Genomic DNA, 23713 nt, shown 5'->3' with positions numbered 1-23713 from the left:
GGATCTTCCCGGACCGGGGCACGAACCCGTTTCCCCTGCATTGGCAGGCGGACTCTCAACCACTGCGCCACCAGGGAAGCCCGAAAATTGTAATATTTTAGACTTCTCCCTTTCCCTCATTCTCTACGTGTAATCAGTCACAAAGCCCTATTGATTTTCCCTCCTATAGAGTTCTCCCATCAGATCTCTTCCCTCTATGTACATTGTACTGCTTTAGTTCAAATGATCATCTTCTCTTATTGGGACTATTGCAGTAGCCTCCTGATAGATCTCCCTTCTTCTAGTCTCAGCCCCTTCTAAACTATCATTTACATTTCCTCAAATCAATTTTCTTCCTAAAATGCAAATCAGTTCCTCTCCTTCTTTAGGTTAAAGTCCTTAAATTGTGCCTTATAACCTTGAGGATAAAGTCCAGACCTCTTAGCATGATTTCAGGATGCTCTGTGATTGGACAACATTTCCTGTTCAGCCTCACCTTTAGCCTCTCTGCCTCCAAATACCTCATGCTCCAGCCTCAATAAGCTATTTTCCATAGGCTCAGACGTCCTCATGCCTTTACCAAGATCTTTCCTCTGCTTAGAATCCCAACCCCCAGCTCCCTTTTTCTGCTTAGCAAATGCCTATTCATTCTTCAAGCCACAGCTCAACTCCTCTGAAATGTCTCCTGTGTCCTTTATGCAAACGTAATCACTCTTTCCCCTGACTGGTGCGAGGTGATATCAGTGGAGCTTAATATGAAATTAAGCTCCCATTGCTCCTTGTATATGTTGCCTTTTATGGCAGTTATCCCACTAAATTGTAATTGTTGAGCTACATATCTAGCTCCCATGTTACACTATAAGCTCCTGATGGTGAAGACCATGTCTTTCCATCTTTGAGTCCCCAACTCGTAGCACTAGAACTAGCAATTTACAGGTACTTGGTAACTAGTTGCTAAATGTTTGCTTGAATTAATGATGTTCAAAATGAACTTTTTCTAAAGTACTATAAGATCCCAAAGGGCTTTCTGAGTTATCAGAGATTAGGATCATAGAGTCATAGAATATCAGAACTAGAAGGAATCTTAGACCTCCTATACAGATATCCTATATGGTATCCTAATAGATACTCCTATTTTTTTCATTTGTAGATGAAAAAACTAAGAACTAAGAGAGAGGTGAAAAGCTAAGAGAAGGAAAGTCATTTGCTTGAAATCACACCAATTTGGAGACAGATGTGAATAAATATTCTGTTCATCAGATGTCTAGTGTAAAATGGATTTCTCCTAGTCTAATAGATTATGTACAATCTATTCGAATTAGATTATACATTCAATTAACCAATTATTAAATTAACAAGAGTCCTCCTCTATCTTTTTTGGATAAGTGGACTGTTTATTATAATTCAGTTTGAACTGGAATAAAGTTTTGCTGTTATCATGGTCAGGGAGGCTTATTTTCTTTAACTTGCTGATAGCTCACATTAAACTCGAGCCAGTCATTATCTCCAGTGTCTAGGAGATACTCATATTATGTGTTAATTAAATTTGTTAAACTCTCAAAGGATAGCTATATTTCCAAGTTATTTAGGAGAAACTCATTATTACCATCAGTTCTGCCTATAGGTGACACTGGGTGCATTAAAAAAATTAAACCTGGGCCGAAGACCTAAATAGACATTTCTCCAAAGAAGACATACAGATGGCCAAGAGGCACATGAAAAGATGCTCAACAATGCTAATTATTAGAGAAATGCAAATCAAAACTACAGTGAGATATCACCTCACACCAGTCAGAATGGCCATCATCAAAAAGTCTACAAACAATAAATGCTGGAGAGAGTGTGGAGAAAACGCAACCCTCCTAAACTGTTGGTGGGAATGTAAACTGGTACAGCCACTATGGAGAACAATATGGAGGTTCCTTAAAAAACTAAAAATAGATCTATATAATCCAGCAATCCCACTCCTGGGTATATATCTGGAAAAAAAACATGGCTCGAAAGGATACATGCACCTCGGTGTTCATCTCAGCACTGTTTACAATAGCCAGAACATGGAAGCAGCCTAAATGTCCATCAACAGACGATGGATAAAGAAGATGTGATACATATATACAGTGGAATATTACTCAGCCATTAAAAAGAATGAAATAATGCCATTTGCAACAACATGGATGGACCTGGAGATTATCATACTAAATGAAGTAAGTCAGACAGAGAAAGACAAATATCATATGATATCATTTACATGCGGAATCTAAAAAAAATGATACAAATGAACTTATTTACAAAACAGAAACAGACTCACAGACTTAGAGAACAAATTTATGGTTACCGGGGGGGAAGGGTGGGGGGAGGGATAGCTTGGGAGTTTGGGATTGAAATGTACACACTGCTATATTTAAAATAGATAACCAACAAGGACCTACTGTATAGCACAGGGAACTCTGCTCAATATTGTGTAATAACCTAAATGGAAAAAGAATTTGAAAAAGAATAGATACATGTAAATATTTGTGTAACTGAATCACTTCACTGTACACCTGAAACTAACACAACATTTTCAATCAATGATACTCCAATATAAAATAAAAATTTTTTTAAAAACCTTTTTATAGAAGAACTTGTGCTAAGTATTGCTGTTATGTAAATAGATAGTTCTAATTTCAAATTCCATCTATTTGTTTACCACAGAAGGGTTAAGCATAATCTCTACTAGGAAAACTTCTGCGATCAGAGTAATTATACACAGCAGGAAATAATAAAGTTGAATTTCTTTTCAAAATTGTGTACTATTCCATAATTTAAACTCTACTAATTCATTTTCTAAAATGATTCACATTGAAGCAAGTTTCCATTTATGTACCCCACCTCTTCAGGCCTTAGTTTCCTCATCTGAAAAACATTTAATCAGATGATCCCTAAGGTAATTCATGATCCTGAAAGAACATTGTACTACTAAGATCCCTTACTGAGCCAACATTCCATAATTCACTGATTCATAATTCTAAACTGAGTGCCTTCTGAATATATCAAAATGTGCTAGGTGCTGCATAGATTTCAGAAAAGTCCAAGCCCATAAGAATTTAGTTGAAGAGAGCAAACAAACACAGAAAGAAATGCTAATGCAGGAGATGTCTAAGGGGATGTTGCTCATGGCATGTCTTTGGAATAGGGTCTATCAGGCAAACTGGAATAGCAGGAAGTTAATGTAAAGGAATAGAATGAATTAACAATAATAATCCACTTGTATTAAATCGTACAAAATCTGACAGCCAAAAACGAATAAATCTCCACTATACTGAGTGGAGCCATAGAAGGTGATTGTTTTTTTGCCGTGCCACAGGGCTTGCAAGGTTCTTAGTTCCCGGCCAGGGAGGGATTGAACCTGGCCCCAGCAGTGAAAGGTCCAACTCCTAACCACTGGACTGCCAGGGAATTCCCCATAAGGCTTTTTTTTTTTTTTTTTGCAGAGGGAAGACAACAATCAAAGTAACCTTTTAGGGAGATTAATAGGCAGCGCTGTGCATGCCGGGTGAATTGGAGGGAAGACATTAGAGACAAAGAAATGGAAATGACATGGACTTCGCTGGTGGCACAGTGGTTAGGAATCTGCCTGTCAATGCAGGGGACATGGGTTCGAGCCCTGGTCAGGGAAGATCCCACATGCCGCAGAGCAACTAAGCCCATGCACCACAACTACTGAGCCTGCACTCTAAAGCCCGTGAGCTACAACTTCTGAAGCCCGCACACCTAGAGGCCATGCTCTGCAACAAGAGACACCACTGCAGTGAGAAGTCTGCATATCGCAACAAAGAGTAGCCCCCACTCGCTGCAACTAGAAAGCGCCCACACACAGCAACGAAGACCCAACACAGCCAAAAATAAATACATTAATTAAGTAATTAAAAAAAAAAAAACACCTGCCAATGCAGGGGACACAGTTTGATCCCTGGTCCGGGAAGATCCCATATGCCGCGGAGCGACTAAACCCGTGAGCCACAACTACTGAGCCTGCTCTGTAGAGCCTGTAAGCCACAACTACTGAGCCCTCATGCCACAACTACTGAAGCCCACATGCCTAGAGCCCATGCTCTGCAGCAAGAGAAGCCACTGCGATGAGAAGCCTGTGCACCGCAACGATGAGTAGTCCATACTCGCTGCAGGTAGAGAAAGACTGCACGCAGCAACAAAGACTCAACGCAGCCAAAAAAATAAATACAATTTTAAAAAAAGAAAATAGCATGATGAATAAAAATAGAAAAGAAAATAGCATGAATGTTCACAGAATTTTTCATAAGAGCCAAAAAAAAAAAAAAAAGGAAACAATCAAACTGTCCATACAGACATGTAGTATAACTATACAATAGGATTTTATGCAGCCAGTGTGTACTGCTACACACTGCTTGTCCCCACAGATCACTCGGAACAAAATGCTTATTATCAAAACTTTGCTTAAACCTATCTCCTTCCAGGTCCCTGACCTTTGGCCCACTCTTAGCCTGAGCCAACACACAACCCGTCCTGAGGACAGGCTGGCTTCAGGGAAAAGCGTTCTCTGCTCTGCTCTCTCATCATGCCACCCTTTCATCCCATTCCCTGATCCTCGTTCTTTCTAGCCTTGTTTACTCTCTATAAAAGAAAACCCCTTTTTGCCTACCCCTTGAGACATCTGCAGATCTTATGGTCACAGCATTCTCTTTATTACATTAGACCCCCTCCCCTGACTGCCACGGTCCCTTTCTTCCCCTGCAAAAATCCTTTCTAATAAAGTCTCTCTTTACTAACCCTGGATTTGTTCTTTATTTGACAGGTTGTTTATTTTGGGGGTTATGAAACTGTTCTAAAATCGATTATGATTGCCACCTCTTCGTACTAAAAACCATTGAACTGTACACTTTACATAGGTGAATTATATGGTATGTGAGCTATAATATGTCAATAAAGCTAGTGGTTGTTGTTTTTATTTTTGAGCGGTTTCAAAAGCTGGGATTTTTTAAGACTATGAAAGAAAGAAAAAAAATGTTAGCAAACGGGACGAGAAGTACTGTAAATAAAAATAACACAGCCTCACAAAGGCCAAGAGGGAGAGGCTCAAGGGCAAATTGGTCAGCAGTGCTAAATCCTGTGGAGAGTTCAAGTAACATCAGAAAAGGAGAGATAATTGGTAGAATATGGAGTTTATTGGTGATTTTTAAGTGCTCTTTTAATAGAAAGGAAGCCACCTTTTTGGATTAACTGCAGAAATTTAAGGACTGAATTGAGGGTAAGGGATATGTAGCAGCAGTTCTAGAAAACAATGAATCTCAACAGGAGAAAACGGATGGACCCAGCCTTGGGAAGGCAGGAAGGTAAAACCAATTTAGACTGTAGTTTTGGTTTGTTTATGTTTGTTTTTTATTTTTAGGATAAGAGACCAGTGCATGCTGAAGGTAGAGGAGAAAAAGAGATTTTATGGCATTTCCATTCACTTATTTTCTTGACTTTTCTGTTTATCAGTCAGACTCACTGCTTCCACGAGACTAAAATTCTAACCCCGCAGCAAATTCCCTATGTTCTTTGAATGTTTTCAAGCACCACACTATGCATAAATTAGCACTTAATAAATAATTCTGATTGCTTTCTGGTTCAGGAAAGCTACCCTATGTATTAATGTTTGAAGGAGAAGCAAGGAAGGGATTTTTGAGGAAGAGAAATATATAGATATTATAGGCACTTTTCCTATATGTCAGAGAAGCAAGAATAGTGCTTATAAATCTGGGGAGAAAAACATCTCTGCTGTCTTTAGCAGCTGTAAGCCAGCTGCTGAAGACTGGTTTTCCATTCGGGATGGTTTCTCTGATGTGATGACACATCATTCATCCCAATCATTTATTGTTAACAAAACACACCGTCTCCCTAGGATCTCTTCCAGCACGATCCAAAACTGAATGGAACATACTGCACGCTGCACCCCTCACAACTTGTTGGAGCTCCTTCAATGTAAGCGGGTAAGATTTAAGGCAGAACCTCGATAAGAGATGAGAATGCCTGGCTTCTCTCCCACCCACCTGGCCTGTACTTTCACACCTCATGTCACTGCAGGAAGGGTAGGGGGTGGGGTGGGGAGGAAGGCTGTACCCTGTGAACCCTTCCCTATTCTCCCAGGAAGTAGTGGGAACCTTCCCAGAGCACCTTCCACTTTGTATCAGAAACTGTTTATGCATCTGTCTCCCCATGCTACACTATGAACTTCTCAACAGGAGGGACTGGGCTTTATTGAAGTCCCCAGCCCAGTAGCTGGCTCCTGGTAAATAGTCACACTTTGCTGAACAAATGGATGGATAGAGGAACACGATAGAGAGCTGTGAGATTCCAACTGCTGACAGGGTTGCATCCTGGTGTTCTTTTTCTGGGCCAAAGGGTTGTTTGTTTCCATCTCTCTGTCCCTTCTACAGACCCTGCCTCACCAGCTGAAAGCACACAATGGAACACTGTGCCTTTCAGCAAATAGAGTGAGTAATGGAAAATGCAAAGCATCAACCCTGAATACAAGCTATGGCATGCTGAACACAATTCCAAATGAAGAGAAACTGCTTATTTTCACTGAAATGGAGTGAAGTCCTCTGGGAAGGATTGTTTGGCTCCAGTTCTGGGTGTGGGTGTTGATAAAGCTGGTGCACCAAGGCTCAGCACGCCCCCTGTTGGATTTAGCTGGCATTTAGTAAGAAGAGGAACAAGAGAGAAACTTGTCTGGTGCAAATACTTCTCTTGGACATAGGCAAACAGGGAGGGTGGGGCTCTTTCTGCGAAATTCTCTGTTAAAGAGGCATCAAATGAGTCAGAGACTCCACAAATACGGACATTCCTTTTTGAAGAATAGAAATACTTTCCTGATAGGAAAATCAGAGGGCATGGACTTGATTCCTTTTAGCAAGCATGCAACCACAAAAACAAATCAAGCACTAAAACTCCTCTTCAGGACCCCTCCCCCACCAAGTGAGGTTTAAATTGTAATGTGTATATGTCCATTGACAGAGAACTGGTTAAATAAGTATAGTATCAATTCACCCCTACATTGGAAAACAAGGTAGCTCTGCATGCACTGATATGGAACAATCACCAAGATATATTAGTAACTGACAAAAAGCAAAGTGCTGAGATAGATATATAGAGAGATATATGGTGTGCAGAGACTTTCTATAGAAGATTCCACAAGAAAATATAACAACTGTTGTCTCCTTGGCCAGAAATTAGTTTGCTGCAGGCAGGGATAGAAAGAAAACTTCTTTTCACTATATTTCTTTGTGTGCTATTTGCAATTTCTACCTTATGTGCCACCTATGAAAATAATCTAATCAATTTTAAAAAGAACCTTATGAAGGTCCAGTAAGGTTCTCTACTGTCACTCTTCTTCCTCTCTAGAAGTCTTATCAATCCTCAGTGGAAGGAACTTAAACTGCTGAAACACATTGTCTCTCAAATTCTAAAATAAATTGGCAATCTGTCAGTTCTAGTATGTAAATACATGTGATTTATATACCAGTTCATTCTATTTGAATCTCAGATAAGAAAACCACTCGTTTCTGTGGAAACAGCTATTGAAGTGCCAGGGGAAATATTTTGTTCAATAGCTGTTGGGACTATTCCGGATGATCCCACGCTATCCCAGGCAGGGAGCCCTTCAGCACCTTTCTGGGTTGGTGGCTTCTCTGACTGGATTCATAGGCCCAGGGTCCCCACCAAGCAGTTTTTCATTCTGCCTAATGATAATGCATGCCAGACTAGAACTGACCTTTTGCCAAGACCATCATCTATCCAGCTGGGGAAACCGAAGGTTGGTTTCCTAACCAGGGAAAAGGTTTGCAGCTTTTCTGGGGCAAAGGGGGCTGGTGCTGCTTCAGGGAACTCACAGGTCCAGTGCTGTGGGAGAGAGCAAAATGGGGGAGAATTGGCACTCTCTCTCCCCCGGACTTCTGAGCTAAGGGCCCTTCTTGATCCTGCTCAGAACTGCCTGCTCCTCGGTCCCCATCATGGTTGAAAATATGTTTGTAGTTAAGCCTTAGACCGACAGGCTGGCGGCACATACGGGTGAGCGTCTGCTCCTCCCTGTCCCAGTGAAAGATACAGCCTGCTACGGTGGGAAGTGCAAGAGAGGAGTCCTGACACCTGGTTTGAGTGCCAAGCCAACGCTAACCTGCTGGTAACCTCCTGGCAAGTCACTTGCCCTCTCCAGGCCCTCCGCTTCTGGTCCGTCAAGTGGGCAGGTGGCGTTTGATGTCTCAGATTGCTGAGTGCGAGTCTCTGGGCTCCAGAGAGATGGATGACTCCCAGTCCTGCTCTCTGAGGTCAGTGTCAGCCAGGTCTCTGGCGCGGGCGGGAACACAGGGGAGAGTGATTTTTAGTGGGTAAAAAGCTTTAGTTGTTACTTCATTGCCCATCTTAATCTTCCTCTGTTAGAATACTTCTAAGAGGAACCTAGAGGAGCTTGGCGGCCCCTTACCACCGCCGTGACTCTAACTTAAGTTCTCCCTTCCCTTCCGCAAACGACCCCCAACCTTTTAGAACAGTGGTGGGTAACTTCGTGGGGTGGGTAGTTAGAGGCCCCTTCGAGAAGATTGTGGAAGCCATGGATCCTTTCCGTCTCAAAAACTGGACACAGGCAAATACTACAATATTTTGCACGTAACTTCAGGATATCCTGTCCCACCTGACGACCTAATCTAGAACTTAAAAAGGGGGAGGTGGGTTAGCCGGTGAGCGAAAAGAGCGAGAGGGAAAAGTAGAGCAACACTCTAGGACCTGTTTCCCTACCGCAGCTCACATTCCTCCGCCCCAGTCCCGCTCCCGCCGCCTCCGCTACCAGCGGAGGCCCTAGTCTCTCGCTCCAACTATTCCAACCATCCTGGGAAGGGTGGGGCGCTCGGCTCTTGGGTCCCCCTGGGTCGCCTCCCCCCTTCCCCAGCATCGGTCCCCCCTTCTGCCCCGATCCCTCCCTTCCTGGGGCCGAGCCAGCCAATGGGCGACGAGACTCCGGGGTTTGGCCTGGGAGCCGGGCAACTCACCGATCCCCCGCCCCACAGTTCTGGCCGCCATCCCGGTGCGCACGGACGCGGCTCGAATTTCCTCCGCTATCCGCTCTCTCTCGCTCTGCCCCCTCCCGCTCTTCCTCTTCTCCGGGTCTCCCGCTTCAGCTCCAGCTCCACCCGGCCGGCCCCGCACGGCTCCGGGCAGCCATGGAGGACACCCAGCTCCACATCATCGAGCAGCCGCTTCCCGGGTACCCCGACACCGGGGACCAGGGGTCCTCCACCATGGGGGCTCCGGCGGCGGAGGAGCCGTCGGGGGCCGGCTCTGAGGAGCTGATCAAATCGGACCAGGTGAACGGCGTGATGGTACTGAGCCTTCTGGACAAAATCATCGGCGCCGTCGACCAGATCCAGCTGACCCAAGCCCAGCTGGAGGAGCGGCAGGCGGAGATGGAGGGCGCCGTGCAGAGCATACAGGGGGAGTTGAGCAAGCTGGGCAAGGCACACGCCACCACCAGCAACACCGTGAGCAAGTTGCTAGAGAAGGTGCGCAAGGTCAGCGTCAACGTGAAGACCGTGCGCGGCAGCCTGGAACGCCAGGCCGGCCAGATCAAGAAGCTGGAGGTCAACGAGGCCGAGCTGCTGCGGCGCCGCAACTTTAAAGTCATGATCTACCAGGTGAGCTGGCGGGCGGACCGCGCCCAGAGGCCCGCCGTCCCCTGTCCGGGACTTGGGGTGGGGGGACCTACCCGAGGCGCGGCTCTCCCGCCAGCCTGGCCCGGCTCGGGGGAACCGCCCTCCTTCCAGCGAGCGTTCCTGAGGTGGAGTCGGGTGGGCGGCGGGCTCCCGGAGCGCACAGAGGGGCGCGCTCTGCATCCTGCGCTCCCTCACCCAGCCCCTCCCTCTGGTGTCAAACGCGTAGCGGAACCGAGTTAGGGGGCTGGACTCGGGGACACTGCCCCTCGCAGATCGCTCCCGACATGGCTCTGTCAAAAGTCTTCCTACTTGGAGGAAGTTTTGGGGAGAGCCGGGGTGCCTGGCGGCCGTTGGGGCCCGCTGTAAGCGGACACAGGCGGCGCGGCCCGTGTTTGGGGCCTCCGGCGCTGCCCGCCCGATATAGCGGGTGATTCAGGGCTCAGGCACGCACCGCGGGGGCTGCGCCAGGCGAGGGACGCGACTGCCAGCACGCCCCCGCGGACCCCGCATCAGCCCAGGCCGCCTACGCCGCCCCCTCGCTGCGATCTGCTCCCGCCTCGCGGCACTTTCGGCCCTTGTGGACACCCTAGCCCGTGGCGTGCCTGTACCCTCAGTCCAGTCTGTTGGAAGCAGCCGGCGGGAGGGTGGTGGCCCGCGGCCCGAGGAGTGCTAGAGGGTCTGGTGCAGGGGAGGGGACAGCCCCCCAGACCCGGGCCCCGCGATCTGGGCGCGGTGAGTCACCCGCATGCCTGCGGGGGCGGCCGAGGAGCTGGAGGACAGGCGGCGGGAGGCTGGCGCGCCCCAAGCTCCGCCCAGACAGCTTGTGGCTTCCTTTGCACCTCTCCCCATTCCTCCCGCCTAGATGAAAATGGAGTTTTTGTGTCCTAACCCCACGTAAACCTGGGAACCTCAGCATTGCTGCTCCTCTCCACTCTGCCTCTCCAATCCCATTAGGGGTGGGTTTGAGCCGAGCGCTCCATGATCTTTGATGGCGTGGGAATGTGCCCAGCCTTGCCTCCTCTCTGCTTCCCGCGGGCCTGGTTGATGTTCCCACCCAAGGAGGTGAGATCGTGGGGGTGGAAGGGTTAGTCTATGTCCCCTCTTCCCCTTCCTGCCCCTACCGAAGGGAATGGAAAGAAAAGAAGGCCAGATTTCCCACATCCCCTCAGGGAGAGGACTTCTGTCAGGAAGCTGTGGTTTCACTGACTGCTCAGAGGCCCTGGTATGCTGGGTTCTGAGTGACCATCAGGGAGGGATGTGGTGAGGTCCTTGTCTTGGTCAGTGTGGTGGAGCTAAGAGAAATGCAGGGCTTCCCTGGTGGCGCAGTGGTTGAGAATCCGCCTGCCGATGCAGGGGAGGCAGGTTCGTGCCCCGGTCCGGGAAGATCCCACCTGCCGTGGAGCGGCTAGGCCCGTGAGCCATGGCCAGCTGAGCCTGCGCTTCCGGAGCCTGTGCTCCGCAATGGGAGAGGCCACAGCAGCGAGAGGCCCGTGTACCACACACACACAAAAAAAAAAAAAATAGAGAGAGAGAGAGAGAAATGCAGACTGGGACAAGTTTGGGGGCAGTAGACATATGTGAGCTGACACTTATCTGAGGAGGTGGTGGTGCGACAGAGGCTGAAGTGGCACTCCCCCAACCCGCTGGCGCCCAGGGACTCCTGAGAGGTACTCGGCCTTTAAGCAGTTTGCTTCCCCCATATAGCACTATCTGATAGAAAATATTTGCCCAGAATTGTTTCTACCTAATTTAACTGCTCCGAGGAAGTAGGATGGGGTGTGTGTGTGTGTGTGTGGTGTGTGACTTTTAAAGAGAACTGCCTAGTGCTGGGATATATCAAAGCAAGGAGAACAGGGGAGGGGTGTGGGGCAGCAAGCCAGCTCTGTCTTTTCTCCAGAGCCTGGTGTGGTAGAGAGGAGCCATGTAGGGCTTGGATGGGTGACCCTTCTCACTTGAAATGTCCCAGACCGCAGAACCTGGGAAAATTCTCAGGCTGGAAGTAAACCTCCTTATGTCAAAGATGAAGATTCTGAGAGGACAGGTATGGAGAGAGATTTCTGTGCAGAGGCCAATGGCATGCCTCTGTTACTGCCTCTCGGCAGTTGGCACAGATTGTGTGTCTGTATATTGTGTATCTGCCGTGGGGAGGGGGTCTAATCACAGGGTGGCATTGACTGCATCAAGGCCAGTGGGGGACAGAGAGTTGAGGGAGAAGGAATGGCTCAAGCTGCGGACCCTGAGCCCCCAAACCACAGGAGAGATAACTAATACCTAAAGTGGTCCCAACCCACAGAGGAGCTCAGAGGTAAGGAAAAGATTCCAGTAACAGGGAATCTTCCCTGAGTTGCAGAGCAGATGTTCCAGGTGGGGGCGAGGGGGTGGAGTACTCAGCTGCTGGAGGAAGTTGGAGGCTGCTCCTCCCTGAGATCTGCAGGCCTGGGAAGAGAATGAGGTAAAAATAGCTCTGGGCCTTGGCAGACCTAATAGGGAAGCTTGGGGGCAGCAACATTTACGATAAACTCAGGCTGAGGGGGTAGGATGTTTGGGTGGCCAGGCAGAGAGATCTGGTAAAAGGCCTCCTGGGATGATGTGAGTTTTCCAGTGTGGGAGCAGGGGAGGTGGTACGGTATTCCCCACTGCAGATGTGGGAGGTGGTGATGTGGCAAGGGAGGGTGAGGTGGAGGGAGCATGAAAGGGTGGGAAGGCCCCAGCTGTGGGATCAAGCCATCTGGCCTCCAACACCTTCTTCCTGGGGGATAAAGGAGGGAATCCCTTGTGTGACCCCACCCAGATTCAGGGAACTGCTAGACATAATGATTTCACGGTTAAGTTTGCATTTGACACCTCCCTACACAGACACACACAGACACACAGACACAGACACACACACACACACACACACACACACGAAATTCAGCCCTTCCCATCACAGGCTATCAGGGCCCTCACCTTGAACCCACTTCTGAGTCATTACTGTCCTTCTTTGGCATTTCCCTTCCTGTCTCCCAAACAAAAACTAGCAGTTGGCATCCCATCCTGTCAGGCGACACCTCATTAGGCAACAGCTAGTGAATGAGAGAAGTGAATTCTACTAGTAGCTAGGGGTAGTGGACTGAGAACTGCTAGGAAGATCAGGCCGACTGTGGGCACCATGCAATAAGGGGAGCCGTGGTCATTAAGAAGCCAATTCTCCCAGACGACGACTAATTTGGATATTGTTAGAGTTCTTTTAGAATCCAGAAAGGGGGGCTTCCCTGGTGGCACAGTGGTTGAGAGTCCGCCTGCCGATGCAGGGGACGTGGGTTCGTGCCTCAGTCCAGGAAGATCCCATGTGCCGCGGAGCGGCTGGGCCCGTGAGCCATGGCCGCTGAGCCTGCGCGTCCAGAGCCTGTGCTCCGCAACGGGAGAAGCCACAGCAGTGAGAGGCCCACATACTGCAAAAAAAAATAGGACCAGGAAGCATTTAAGGGCTTAGGTGGCTCATGGGCATTAAAGGGGAGGATACCAGGACTGAAATGAGGGCCTGCTGGTTTCTCCTCCTCAAATCCGAACCCAACCTATAGCTCTTTCCTGGACTCAAAGCAAATCTGGGCTATCTGGTTCCAGAAGAACCCCACACTTTTGTCCAAAATTCTTCCCAACTTGGGGCTCTGGTCCCTCTCACCCCCTACCCTGGTGGCCTAGTGGAGAGAGTGTTTACCATACCCTTCCTCCAAAGAGCTAGCTTTGGGTTGTTTTTCCTGGTCACTGGATCCAAAGCAGGGAGCATAGGAGCATATTCTTAGAAGTATTCCTAAGGCCAAAGGAAATCATACTCTTCCCTCTGATTCTTTTTTTTAAAGCAAATAAAGTCTGACTATTGTAAAGGTCAAAATCAAAAAGGGAGGAGATGGCACAGAGAGAGCAACTGATAGGGAAAGGGAATATTGTTGCTAGGCAACCAACTGCAGAGATGAGTGGTGGTTTGTTCTATTATTTTGAACCATACCATTGTGAATATTTCATCATTCTGTCACTGTAGACTTTTTGAGCTGGAAGATGCCTCGGAGATAATCAACTTCAGCTCTTTTATTTCGTAGTGGAGGAAGCTGAGGCCCAGAGAGGGGAGTCACTTGCCTACTGTCATTCAAGTGATTGGGGGCCAAAGCTGGGGCAAGAGCCCAGGTGTACCCCTTCTTCTGCTACACTTTCTGCTCCCGGCCTCCCCGTTCTGTTCCTGGGCTGTGCAGAAGAAATCAGGGAGGAGGCTAGCCCTAAGGTAGTTCTGGCTCCTTCATTCTCTGAGGCAGATAGTTGCAGAGTCCTGCCACTGGGTGTGCGTGTGTGTGTGTGCGCGCGTGCGCGTGCACACAATGTTAGCTGAGTGGCTAAGTTGGTGGCCATTAGCTGCTCAGCCTCATAGTGCTGAAGCAGAGGCAATGTGTGGTCACCAATGGCAGTGGAGAAGAGGGGTACAGGGTATAAGGAGTGGAGCTCCCTGGCCAGCAGGGGTGTCCCCTGGCTAAGAGAGGACCACATTGGCTCCTTTCTCCTCAGCCTCCCTGCCAATCACCCCTTCTCCCTGTATCCTACAGGGAAGGTGGGCACCTGCTGCTTTGGGTATTTGCGGCTGCACGCCTTACTCAACACTGTTGTCGCTGGAGTCTGGTAGTGCCCCTAAATATCCCTCTCCCCTGACTTCTCCTGATTGTCCAAAGCAAGAGTGGCAGCTCAGCCACTCAGGAGGGAGATTTGGGAGCTGCTGCTGGGTGCCTCAGGACATAGGCCCACTGGTTGTAAAAACAGCTTGGTTTGGGGGGTTTTTTTTGGCCGTACCGCGCGGCATGCAGGATCTTAATTCCCCAACCAGGATCGAACCCATGCCCCCTGCAATGGAAGTGCAGAGCCCTAATTACTGGACCGCCAGGGAATTCCCAAAAATATCAATAGCTTTGTTTTTGATCCTGATTTCTCTGTGCATCTGGGTGTCTGATGGCCTATAAGTGGGTGGGGAGATGGGTGGCAAGGGAGGCGGGAGGTGGGGATGTGGCCAAAGGGAAATAGCCAGGATGTCCCTCTTCCATGCCTCTCCCTCTCCTTATCCGGGGCGGCACCCGTGCCCACTCTGCCCTGGGGAATAACTGGATCAGCAGCATCTGACTCAAGACAGTGAAGTTGTTTGCCTTCTCTTTTACTCCTTGGAGACTCCCCAGTTGGAGTCTAACAAGTGGCCTCTTAGAAAACTCCTTCCCTGCCCCCAGCAGCTTCTTTTCCCCATCACTGCAACTTCCAACAGCATCATCCCACAACCACAGCTGGGTCAGGGTAGAAGGTAGGAGGCCAAGGATGGGACTGGGGAAGATTCTAGAGGGAGGCAGGGAGGGGGTTCTGATTAAATTGTGGTTATTAATTCATGGGCCTGGGTTTGGCCCTCCCCTTTCGGCCCTGGGGCCCTCTTGTTGAAGAATTTAAACTGTGGTGTCTTTCCATCCTAATCCTTGTGTGCTCCCTCCCCTCTACTCACCAGCCCCAACTCTGCATGCCAACCAAGGCCTCCTCCTCCCAACTCCGTCCACACCCATCCCAAGCCCCACTTAAACCCCTTTTCCTCATCTTAGCCCAAGAAGAAGCTGAATGTACCCTCAGACCTGGCCACATCCAAGATCATGCCTTTTGACCTGAAGCCTGAGACTGAGCCTTTTGACCTGAAGCCTGAGACAGTGCCTGAGCTCCCACCCTTTGACCAGACACCTAGGACCCTGCCCTATTACCCAGAGCCTGGGCCTCTGCCCACCCCAGAGGAGCCAACAGCCGGTGGGAGTACTTAGTGTCTCCTGGGTGACATGGGGCCGTGGGCATGGGGTGTCACGTCCCCAGTCCACCACCAGCTCACTGCTTAGCAGTGGCCAGTCTGGGGTGGCTGGCCTCTTCCAAGCCACTGCCCCTTGTGACTGGGTGATGGGTATTGTGAAAACACTCTCTCATTATGGGGAGTTCAGGAGATGGGGTGGGAGGTGATGGGAAGGGCCATCCCCTATGTCTTGGTTTCTGTCTTAACAGTAGATGCTCCAGACACCACACCTGAGCTGCACCCACTGCTGCCTGCATGAGATAGCCTGCAACTGCCCACACTTCTGATTCCCCCTCCCCTCCCCCTATGCCTCCTCCTCAGGGACAGACCAGTTTGGCTCAAAGCCTCTTTGGAGAGGGGCCTCATGAAGCCCAGGCCTGGGGTCTGTTCTGTGCCCTCCACCCCCTCTCTACAGTTCGGGAAAACACTGACACTTATTTTTTTCCAGTTTTTTTAGAAAATGTTTTGCAAAAAGATCCCTTATGTTTGCCAGATCCTGCCTTGGGTGGAGCACCCAAAAGCTGCCAACTCAGAGAGGCCAGAAGGGGGTACATTTTCACTGGCTCTGGCCTCCCTATGGCACAGTGTTTCTCAACCTTTTTTTTGTTTGTTTAATATCATTCTCCTAAGGAGTCCTTTTAGACATTTTTTTCCCCTAATTGTCCTCTCCCCCATGAAATTTTTTTTATTAGAATTTTATTTATTTTATACAACAGGTTCTTATTACTTATCTATTTCCCATGAAATTTTAACACTACAGATATACTACATATCAGGACTCTTTGGAGCCCCACAGACTATTGCAATATCTAAGATTTGTGCCCTCCCCCACAAGAACCAATTTCGACCCACTTGGGGGCAACATGCCCCCTGTTGAGAATCATGCTATAGCAGAAAAGAAGGACCCTTCTACCTTTAGTGTCTTTCACCCCCTTGTCCTGGCAACCTAAAGTGGAGGTCCTGAGTTTTTACGACTGCCCTCTCTTTCACCTTTCCCCATCTGCACCCTCCTCTAACATGGTCTCTGAGCAGATCCAGATCCTGGGTCTCTGAATGACCTCTGCAATGTCTTCTCTGGCCATTCGCAGGCAGTGGCTGGGGACAGAACTAAGTCAAGAGAGGCCCTACCCAGAGCCATATGACACCTGTCCCTTCTCCCTGACAAATGTGAAGTGCCTGGCCAAGGACCAGGCAAATAGTAGGTGCTCAATTAAATTATAATTATATAAAAACCTTCCTAAGCCAGAGGATCTTAAGTTTATATAGCAGGGTTGGGGAGTGGAGAGGAAGGGGCTGGGAGCCATCCTGGGGCTCCTCTAAAATTCATCCTGGACTGGCGCTTTCCTGGGTTGGGGAGCTGTGTGTGCTTGGGGGGGGGGGGCAGGGGAAGCTGTGCATGCTTTTGTTCAGACCTGGTCATTAAAGGTAACTCTGGAAACTAAGCCTGTTGGGACTGGTGGTTTTGTTTAATAAAAATGTAGAAACAGAATAAACAGAGCTCTCTCTCCTTGCCACCCTAAGGCCCCTCCTTTAGCTTAGGAGCTCTGCCAGGGAAGTAGGGGTGGCACAGAGGTGCCCAGCCTCTGTGCCCAGGGTTGGGGGAGGTGCTTTGGGATTGTGTTGCTGGTTGTTGTAGCAACAGGCCAACTGGGTGGGCCCAAGACAGCACTCCAAAGCTGTGAGTCATAGGGGAAACCTAGCTTGGAAATGGGGAGAAAAGACAAAATCCATTAATGGAGGTGAAAAGCTAAAGTCATGGTGGTATATCCTCTCCAGCACCAATCCACTGTATATTATCCGGGACTTAGGTCAAACAGTTTCTTGCCCTATCCCCTGAACTTCCACTAAGAAGGCAGCTCCTCTGGTGTAAGCCATCACTCTGGAGGAAGCCTACAACGAATGGCTTCCAAGTACATTTCTGGACTGGGGGGAGACAACCCCAGATCCAGGAATAAATCTCCCCTCACTGGGATTGCTCCCTGTTGTTGTACTTGAGACCTTTCATCAGGCACTAGGAAGACACGATTGATTACAAGAAGTCTGGAACTCTCTCCCCAGCCTTGTTCACATTCAAACTCAGCTGGCAAAGACCTTTATCTAGGAAGCCAGAGACCAGGAAAACCAGCCAGCTCAGCTTTTAGGGGTTGGAGTGGAGCAGAGGGGAGAATCAGGGGTGCTGGGGTGGGGCAGGGAGACAATGTGTATCCAGCAGCAGGGACTGTTTCCCGACGATTTCCCACCCATCACGCTTAATCCTTCACTTAATTCATCCACATAGTCTGAGCTTAGTGAAAGGAGGCATTCTCCTTCAAACGTTGGGAAGCGTGGGTGGGTTTTTAGACTAGGAGGCTGTGAAGGAGAGATCAGAGCTGACACTTTTTGATACTAGGGCTGCCGGTAAATTCTGGGTGGAGATGGATGAAGTAGTAGCCAGAAGTTTAGATGATAGAGCGTCCTAAAATGGTGTGTAAGAGAGAGAGCTCGGGTAGCAGGCAGGGAGAAGTGATTGCAAAAGGGAGACCCAAAGGGTACAACTGGGAATCAGAGGGACTGCTAAGAGAGATTGGGACCCTCCTAAACTCCGAGCAAGGAAAACACCCCTTCAACGCCTCCATGAGTGATAAGAAGCAGAGGATGGACGGACTGCCGCAGGATGCCCATGATAGTACCCAGCCAGCTGTGGCAGGTGGAAACTACAAGTCCCAGCATGCCCTGAGCCCTGGTCACCTTGCCTGCTGGGAGATGTAGTTGGGTAACAAGAGCTTGAGGTGGCTTGGTGCCCAGCAGAGCCGGTGCCCAGTTTGGGAGAAGAGGTGGAGCCAGCATTCCCTCTTTGTCCCTGCTAATAATATTGACAGGGAGGGAAGGAAGTTGGGAGGAGGTGTTCCTAGTTTTCAATGTAAACCAGGAAACTCTGTGGGGATGTGGATGGGAGGGAAGAGGAAAGAGGTTGGGGGCTGGGGAAGGAATTTCTGTAGCAGGTGGTACAGAGATACCAAGCAGTCAATGTATACGCGTATATGCGGGTGCGTGTGTGTGTTCATGGGACAGGTCAGCTCGTGTTGCCGCATTTTTCTCAGATGGGGTTTTCTTACAATTCTGCAAAACAATGTTCAGAAAACCCTTTAGAAAAACTACTGCCTATCATTCCTTTGTAGGAAGTCCCTAAAGAGAGTCTGGACCACAGAGGAGAGCCTGTTTACATTCTGGGTTATGTCCCCTTTTCCTGTCTGTGCTCAATCTCCCCTACCTTCTGGTGAGAGGTGATCCTGAGATTCTGAAATGTTGGTCCACAGTCAGGATCTTGGAAAATCTTCCCAGAATGGAAAACAGTGCTGGTGCTAGGTGTTCCCAGGGGAAGAGGGAAGAACTGGCTCTGAACTCCAGGATCTCTTGCCCTCCTACTCCTGGTCCCTTGAGCTCCTGTTTGGGGGGAAAAGAGCAAGAATGGAAAAGCAATCTCTCCCTTCCATTCCAAGGCAGGGACGTCAGAACCAGAAGAAACGTCTAGGTTGGGAAGAAAACATGTCCTTGGCTCCCAGCCAGCTTCCTCCTCTTTCCTCAATTTCTACATGAGGGTGGAGAATGTCCACTGGTGGAGCCAAACAGTATGAGGCGGGGGAGGGAGATAAGGCCACAGCTCTGCTTCCCTAATACTGGTTCTTCTGAAATGATACGAAGTCTGGGAAACGCACTCCCTTTCTGGTAAACTTGCCTTCAAGTACCCTACTTGGGGGCCGCCTGAGATTGGCTGTGAGCTCATCCCCCTACCCGCACCCCTCAACCTAAACAGAATCTGTCCTTTGGTTTTTGGCCTGGCTTGGGCAGTGCGGGGCTCAGTGCACCAGAGGGCGCTCTGCCCATTTCCAAAGTTAAGTTGTGGTCCCTGGGACGCAAAGGGTAAGGACTGGTTTAAAATGGGTGGTCGCAGGGCTCAAGGAGATGGTTGGAGGGCCGCAGAGATACTTAACTGAAGTGCGAAAACACAGGCCAGACTCCGATCCGAAGCTCGGTTCCCTCCTCGCCCTGTCTGTATAGTTACTATTCATTCAATACGTATTTCTTGAGCGCCCACGAGGTGTCCAGCTCTGTGCCAGGCGCTGGGGATACAACGGCGAGCAAGTCCAGGCCGATTTCACGGGTACCACCGCCCAGCTCCGGGTTCTCCCGGCGTCCCCTCAAGTCCCCGCCCAGTTCTCCGGCTCTGCCCCCTCATCTGTTCGCTCTGATCTCCCTTTAGGATGAAGTGAAACTGCCGGCCAAAGTGAGCATCGGCAAGTCGCTCAAAGAGTCGGAGGCGCTGCCCGAGAAGGAAGGCGACGAGCTGGCCGAGGGCGAGCGGCCCGAGGAGGACGCGGCGGTGCTCGAGCTGTCGTCGGACGAGGCGGTGGAGGTGGAGGAGGTCATCGAGGAGTCGCGCGCCGAGCGCATCAAGCGCAGCGGCCTGCGGCGCGTGGACGACTTCAAGAAGGCCTTCTCCAAGGAGAAGATGGAGAAGACCAAGGTGCGCACCCGCGAGAACCTGGAGAGGACCCGCCTCAAGACCAAGGAGAACCTGGAGAAGACGCGGCACACTCTGGAGAAGCGCATGAACAAGCTGGGCACGCGCCTCGTCCCCGCCGAACGGCGGGAGAAGCTTAAGACATCGCGAGACAAGCTGCGGAAGTCCTTCACGCCCGATCACGTGGTCTACGCGCGCTCCAAGACGGCGGTTTACAGGGTGCCGCCATTTACCTTTCACGTCAAGAAGATACGCGAGGGCGAGGTAGAGGTGCTGAAGGCCACCGAGATGGTGGAGGTAGGCGCCGACGAAGAGGAGGGCGGCGCGGAGCGCGGCGAGGCTGCCGACCTGCTGCGCGGGAGCAGCCCCGACGTGCACACGCTGCTGGAGATCACCGAGGAGTCGGACGCCGTGCTGGTGGACAAGAGCGACAGCGACTGAGCGGGGCGCGGGGCCGTGCCCGGGAGGCCGCGCCGCACCTTCTCTCCCCGCCTCCTCCCCGATTCCTTTCTCTCTCCGAACTTTCTCTTTCGCATTCTCTCTCGGCCCCAAACGGGCTGGGATATTTCTAAATTGAGAACACCTCCCCTCAAGTAGCACCCCTCCGAGTCTTACGGCTGTTAAGACGGGAGGGGGAGGCAGCCTGCACAATGGACAGCCCCAGTTTAGGCATATGCTGGGTGGAAATGCAGAGGGCGGTGATGCACGTCCTGGGGATCCAAGTCGGGGATCCTAGAGGAACTTGCTGTCGTTTCCATGATTGGGCCCCCCTTGGGCAAGCAAGCTGCTTTCCCCCCCACTTCTCCGTAACACTCACACCCGGCTGCTGTCATTCCTGCTCACTGAGCTCTTCTTTCTCATCCTGATCCCTGGCGGCTTCAAAGCCAAAATTACCATGAAAGGGATGAGTGAATCCTGAAGAGGCCCCTTGCGTACATGGGAGACCCCATACTAGAAGGATGTGAAAGCAGCTTTGGGGAGCATCTGGGGCAGTGTCGGGGGAGAGAGGGCAGAGTGAGCCGTGACCCTGGGTGAGGGTCTAGCACAGGCTGTATCTGCAAAAGGTCCCAATAAGGAAGGCTGGAGCCAGGCAGAGCCCTTGGGGAGCGGGGGTAGGGGGGCACTTACTGTTTATGAATCTGCACCCAGGAGCATATGGCTATGGCTTTGAAAGAGAACAGGAAATAGTAGAAGGTGGAAATGGGTGAAAAGAGAAAGTCCATTAGCAGCGTGAGAAACACAGCACAAGAATCCCATCTTACTGGGGTTCTCCAAGGACAGCAGGACCATTTTCAGGATAAGAAGGGAGGGCAATGTGAGAAATCCGAGATCCAAAGAAGAGAGAGGTAAGCCTCACCCCATGCCTGCACTGGGCATGGTGCTCTAGGGGCAGCCCATTTCTCAGAGCCCATAAAATTACGGTCCCAGAAGAGGGCAGCACCAGGCTGCGGAGAGCTGGTAGTTAGGAGGGAGACGGACGGGGGAAAAGAACTAGGTGCTAAAGGCCAGGCCACCAAGCTGAGAGCTGGAGGGGAGGGGAGGAGAGTATAGAATTCCTGTGGGTAGAGCAGCCAAGACTTGGCTCACTCCTGGCAGTTTCTTCTCAAGATCCTTCCCTAGAGCTAGTTATAATAAAGCTGCAGAACTTGCCAAAACTTCCTTCGCCTTGTGGGTTCCTCTCCTGACTCTTTGGGATGAGAGGGGTGCTGCTTCCAGTCCAAAAGCCTGATTTCTGATCAGGTTCTCCTCAGGACACTTTAGTCCCCCTGTTCCTCCCCCGTAACGGTGGCTTGTCAGAAGCAAGGACAGACTCCCTCACCCCCAAGTCACAGCCGGAAGAGGAGGGCTGAAGGCTGCCTTATTCCGCCCTCTACCCTCCTGTGCTTTATCTTCTCTGCTCTGCATTATAGAATTGCAGCTAATTGTTTTTAAGGGGTGGAGGGAGGGAGCCTGGGGACACATCTTTTTTACAATACAAAGCTTTGCTTTTTTTTTTTTTTTCCTGTTGGTTCCCTTCTTTCTTCTGGATGGTTGGAGACACGTTGGCTGAGGGAGGATGGGGATTGTGGGACGAGGTCCCTTGGTGCTGATGGGCTGAAGGGGCCTGAGTTGTGGGCAGATACAGTTTCCTGTGGGCTCTGAGGAGCCTCTCGTGTTGCTGTGTCCTGGTGAGCAGCCCGACCAATAAACCTGCTTTTCTAAAAGGATCTGTGTTGGATTGTATTCTCCGAAGGCAGTTACATAGGATGAGTTTCAGAGGACAGGAGGGAACCAGGGAGGGAAAGAGAGAGAGAGAGGACCTTGGGTTTAAACGGGCCTCACTTGCCTGGGTGGGGAGTGGGGGTGGGGTATTGTTATCATCCCCATTTAGAAATGGAAAAACACACACACACACAGTGACTGGTCTAAGGTCACGTAGCTGGTAAGTTGTGGAGCTGGGATTCTAAGTCAGGCAGCCTGGCTCCAGTCCGTTTAACTGTGTCTGTAATTTTGTACTGTCTAGATCCGCGTCTCGCTGTCAGAGCTTTGGTCCTGCAGACCCACCCAGTTAACTCTACTCAGCCTGACCTTCCCCCAGATTCACGCTGCCAAATCAGACCTAGAGGAGGCAGTCTAGGGGAGAGGAAAAGTCAGAGGCCCTGACTCAGAGGCCTGAATGTCATAGAGAAGGGATTCCAGTGTACGGTATAGATGCCAGTCATAACCACACAGCATATTTAATTCTCCCCACAGCCCTGGGATGGGCACCTCTTTTTTTTTTTTTTTTTTAAAGATTTATTATTTATTTATTTATTTTTGGCTGTGTTGGGTCTTAGTTGCGGCACACGGGATCTTTGTTGAGGCATGCAGGATCTTTTTGGTTGTGGCGCGTGGGCTCGTTGTTGTGGTGCGTGGGCTTCTCTCTAGTTGTGGCGTGCGGGTTTTTTGTCTTCTCTAGTTGTGGCGTGTAGGCTCCAGGGCGCGTGGGCTCAGTAGTTGTGGCGCACAGGCTCAGTTGCTCTGCTACATGTGGGATCTTAATTCCCTGAGCAGCGATCAAACCTGCCGTCGCCTGCATTGTAAGGCAGATTCTTTACCACTGGACCACCCTGGGAGTCCCTGGGCATCTCTTTCATTGTCTGTACCAGCCTCTCTTCCCCATGAGCAGCCTGCCCTACCTGCCCACAAGTTATGGATTTCCTAGAGCAATGGACACAAATCATCATGTGGGTTCCACCAGCATCAGAATCACCTGGGGAGTGGTGTCCCTAATAAAAACAATGTCATTTCTGGAGCTGTATCCCAGCCTCTTGCTACTACCTCAAGTAAGCTGAGTCCTTACTAAGGAAGCATACATTTCCTTTGGACTCTCCTGCTGCCGCCCCCAGCAGCAAGCACAGCAGTCTCGAGTTCTAAATCCCCCAGAAAGGGTTGGCTTTCCTCCAAAAAAATAAAAGAAAACCAACACAACATCGTAAAGCAACTATGCTCTGATAAAAATTAATTTAAAAAGAAATGAAATTATACTATACTGTACTCTGATAAAAATTAATTAAAGAAATGAAAATTGAGGCTGAAAATTCAGAGCCTGGGAGCCAGGAAAGTCAGGAGAAACCCACTAAGGATCCTCCTTCCTCTGGGATATAGAGGTGCAGCTGTGAGAAGCAGGGAATGACGTCAGGACCCCGGAGTGATAAGCCGGAGCGAAATGAGGAAGGG

The 23713-nt window shown here is 49.9% G+C and overlaps 1 protein-coding gene across 1 annotated transcript; it reads left to right on the top strand.

The window, feature by feature from the left end:
• Positions 1-8800: 8800 nt before the first annotated feature.
• On the top strand, positions 8801-22218 carry CAVIN1 (caveolae associated protein 1). The gene is made up of 2 exons (XM_059048281.2): positions 8801-9665; positions 19754-22218. Exons 1-2 carry the CDS (start codon positions 9195-9197, stop codon positions 20453-20455), a joined length of 1173 nt encoding a protein of 390 aa, XP_058904264.1. The 5' UTR covers positions 8801-9194; the 3' UTR covers positions 20456-22218.
• The last annotated feature ends 1495 nt before the right edge of the window (positions 22219-23713 follow it).

This window comes from Kogia breviceps, chromosome 19 (genome assembly GCF_026419965.1).
Source record: "Kogia breviceps isolate mKogBre1 chromosome 19, mKogBre1 haplotype 1, whole genome shotgun sequence".
NCBI lineage: Eukaryota > Metazoa > Chordata > Mammalia > Artiodactyla > Physeteridae > Kogia > Kogia breviceps.
The sequence above is the reverse complement of the archived record's forward strand: the minus strand, read 5'-3'. Positions and strand labels throughout refer to the sequence as shown.

What these genes read in the sequence shown, in the direction of transcription:
- CAVIN1 (XM_059048281.2), top strand. Translation starts at nt 9,195, where the DNA reads ATGGAGGACACCCAGCTCCACATCATCGAGCAGCCGCTTCCCGGGTAC. An exon ending in TTAAAGTCATGATCTACCAG is followed by an intron (nt 9,666 to 19,753) that starts GTGAGCTGGCGG and finishes ATCTCCCTTTAG; the next exon opens with GATGAAGTGAAACTGCCGGC.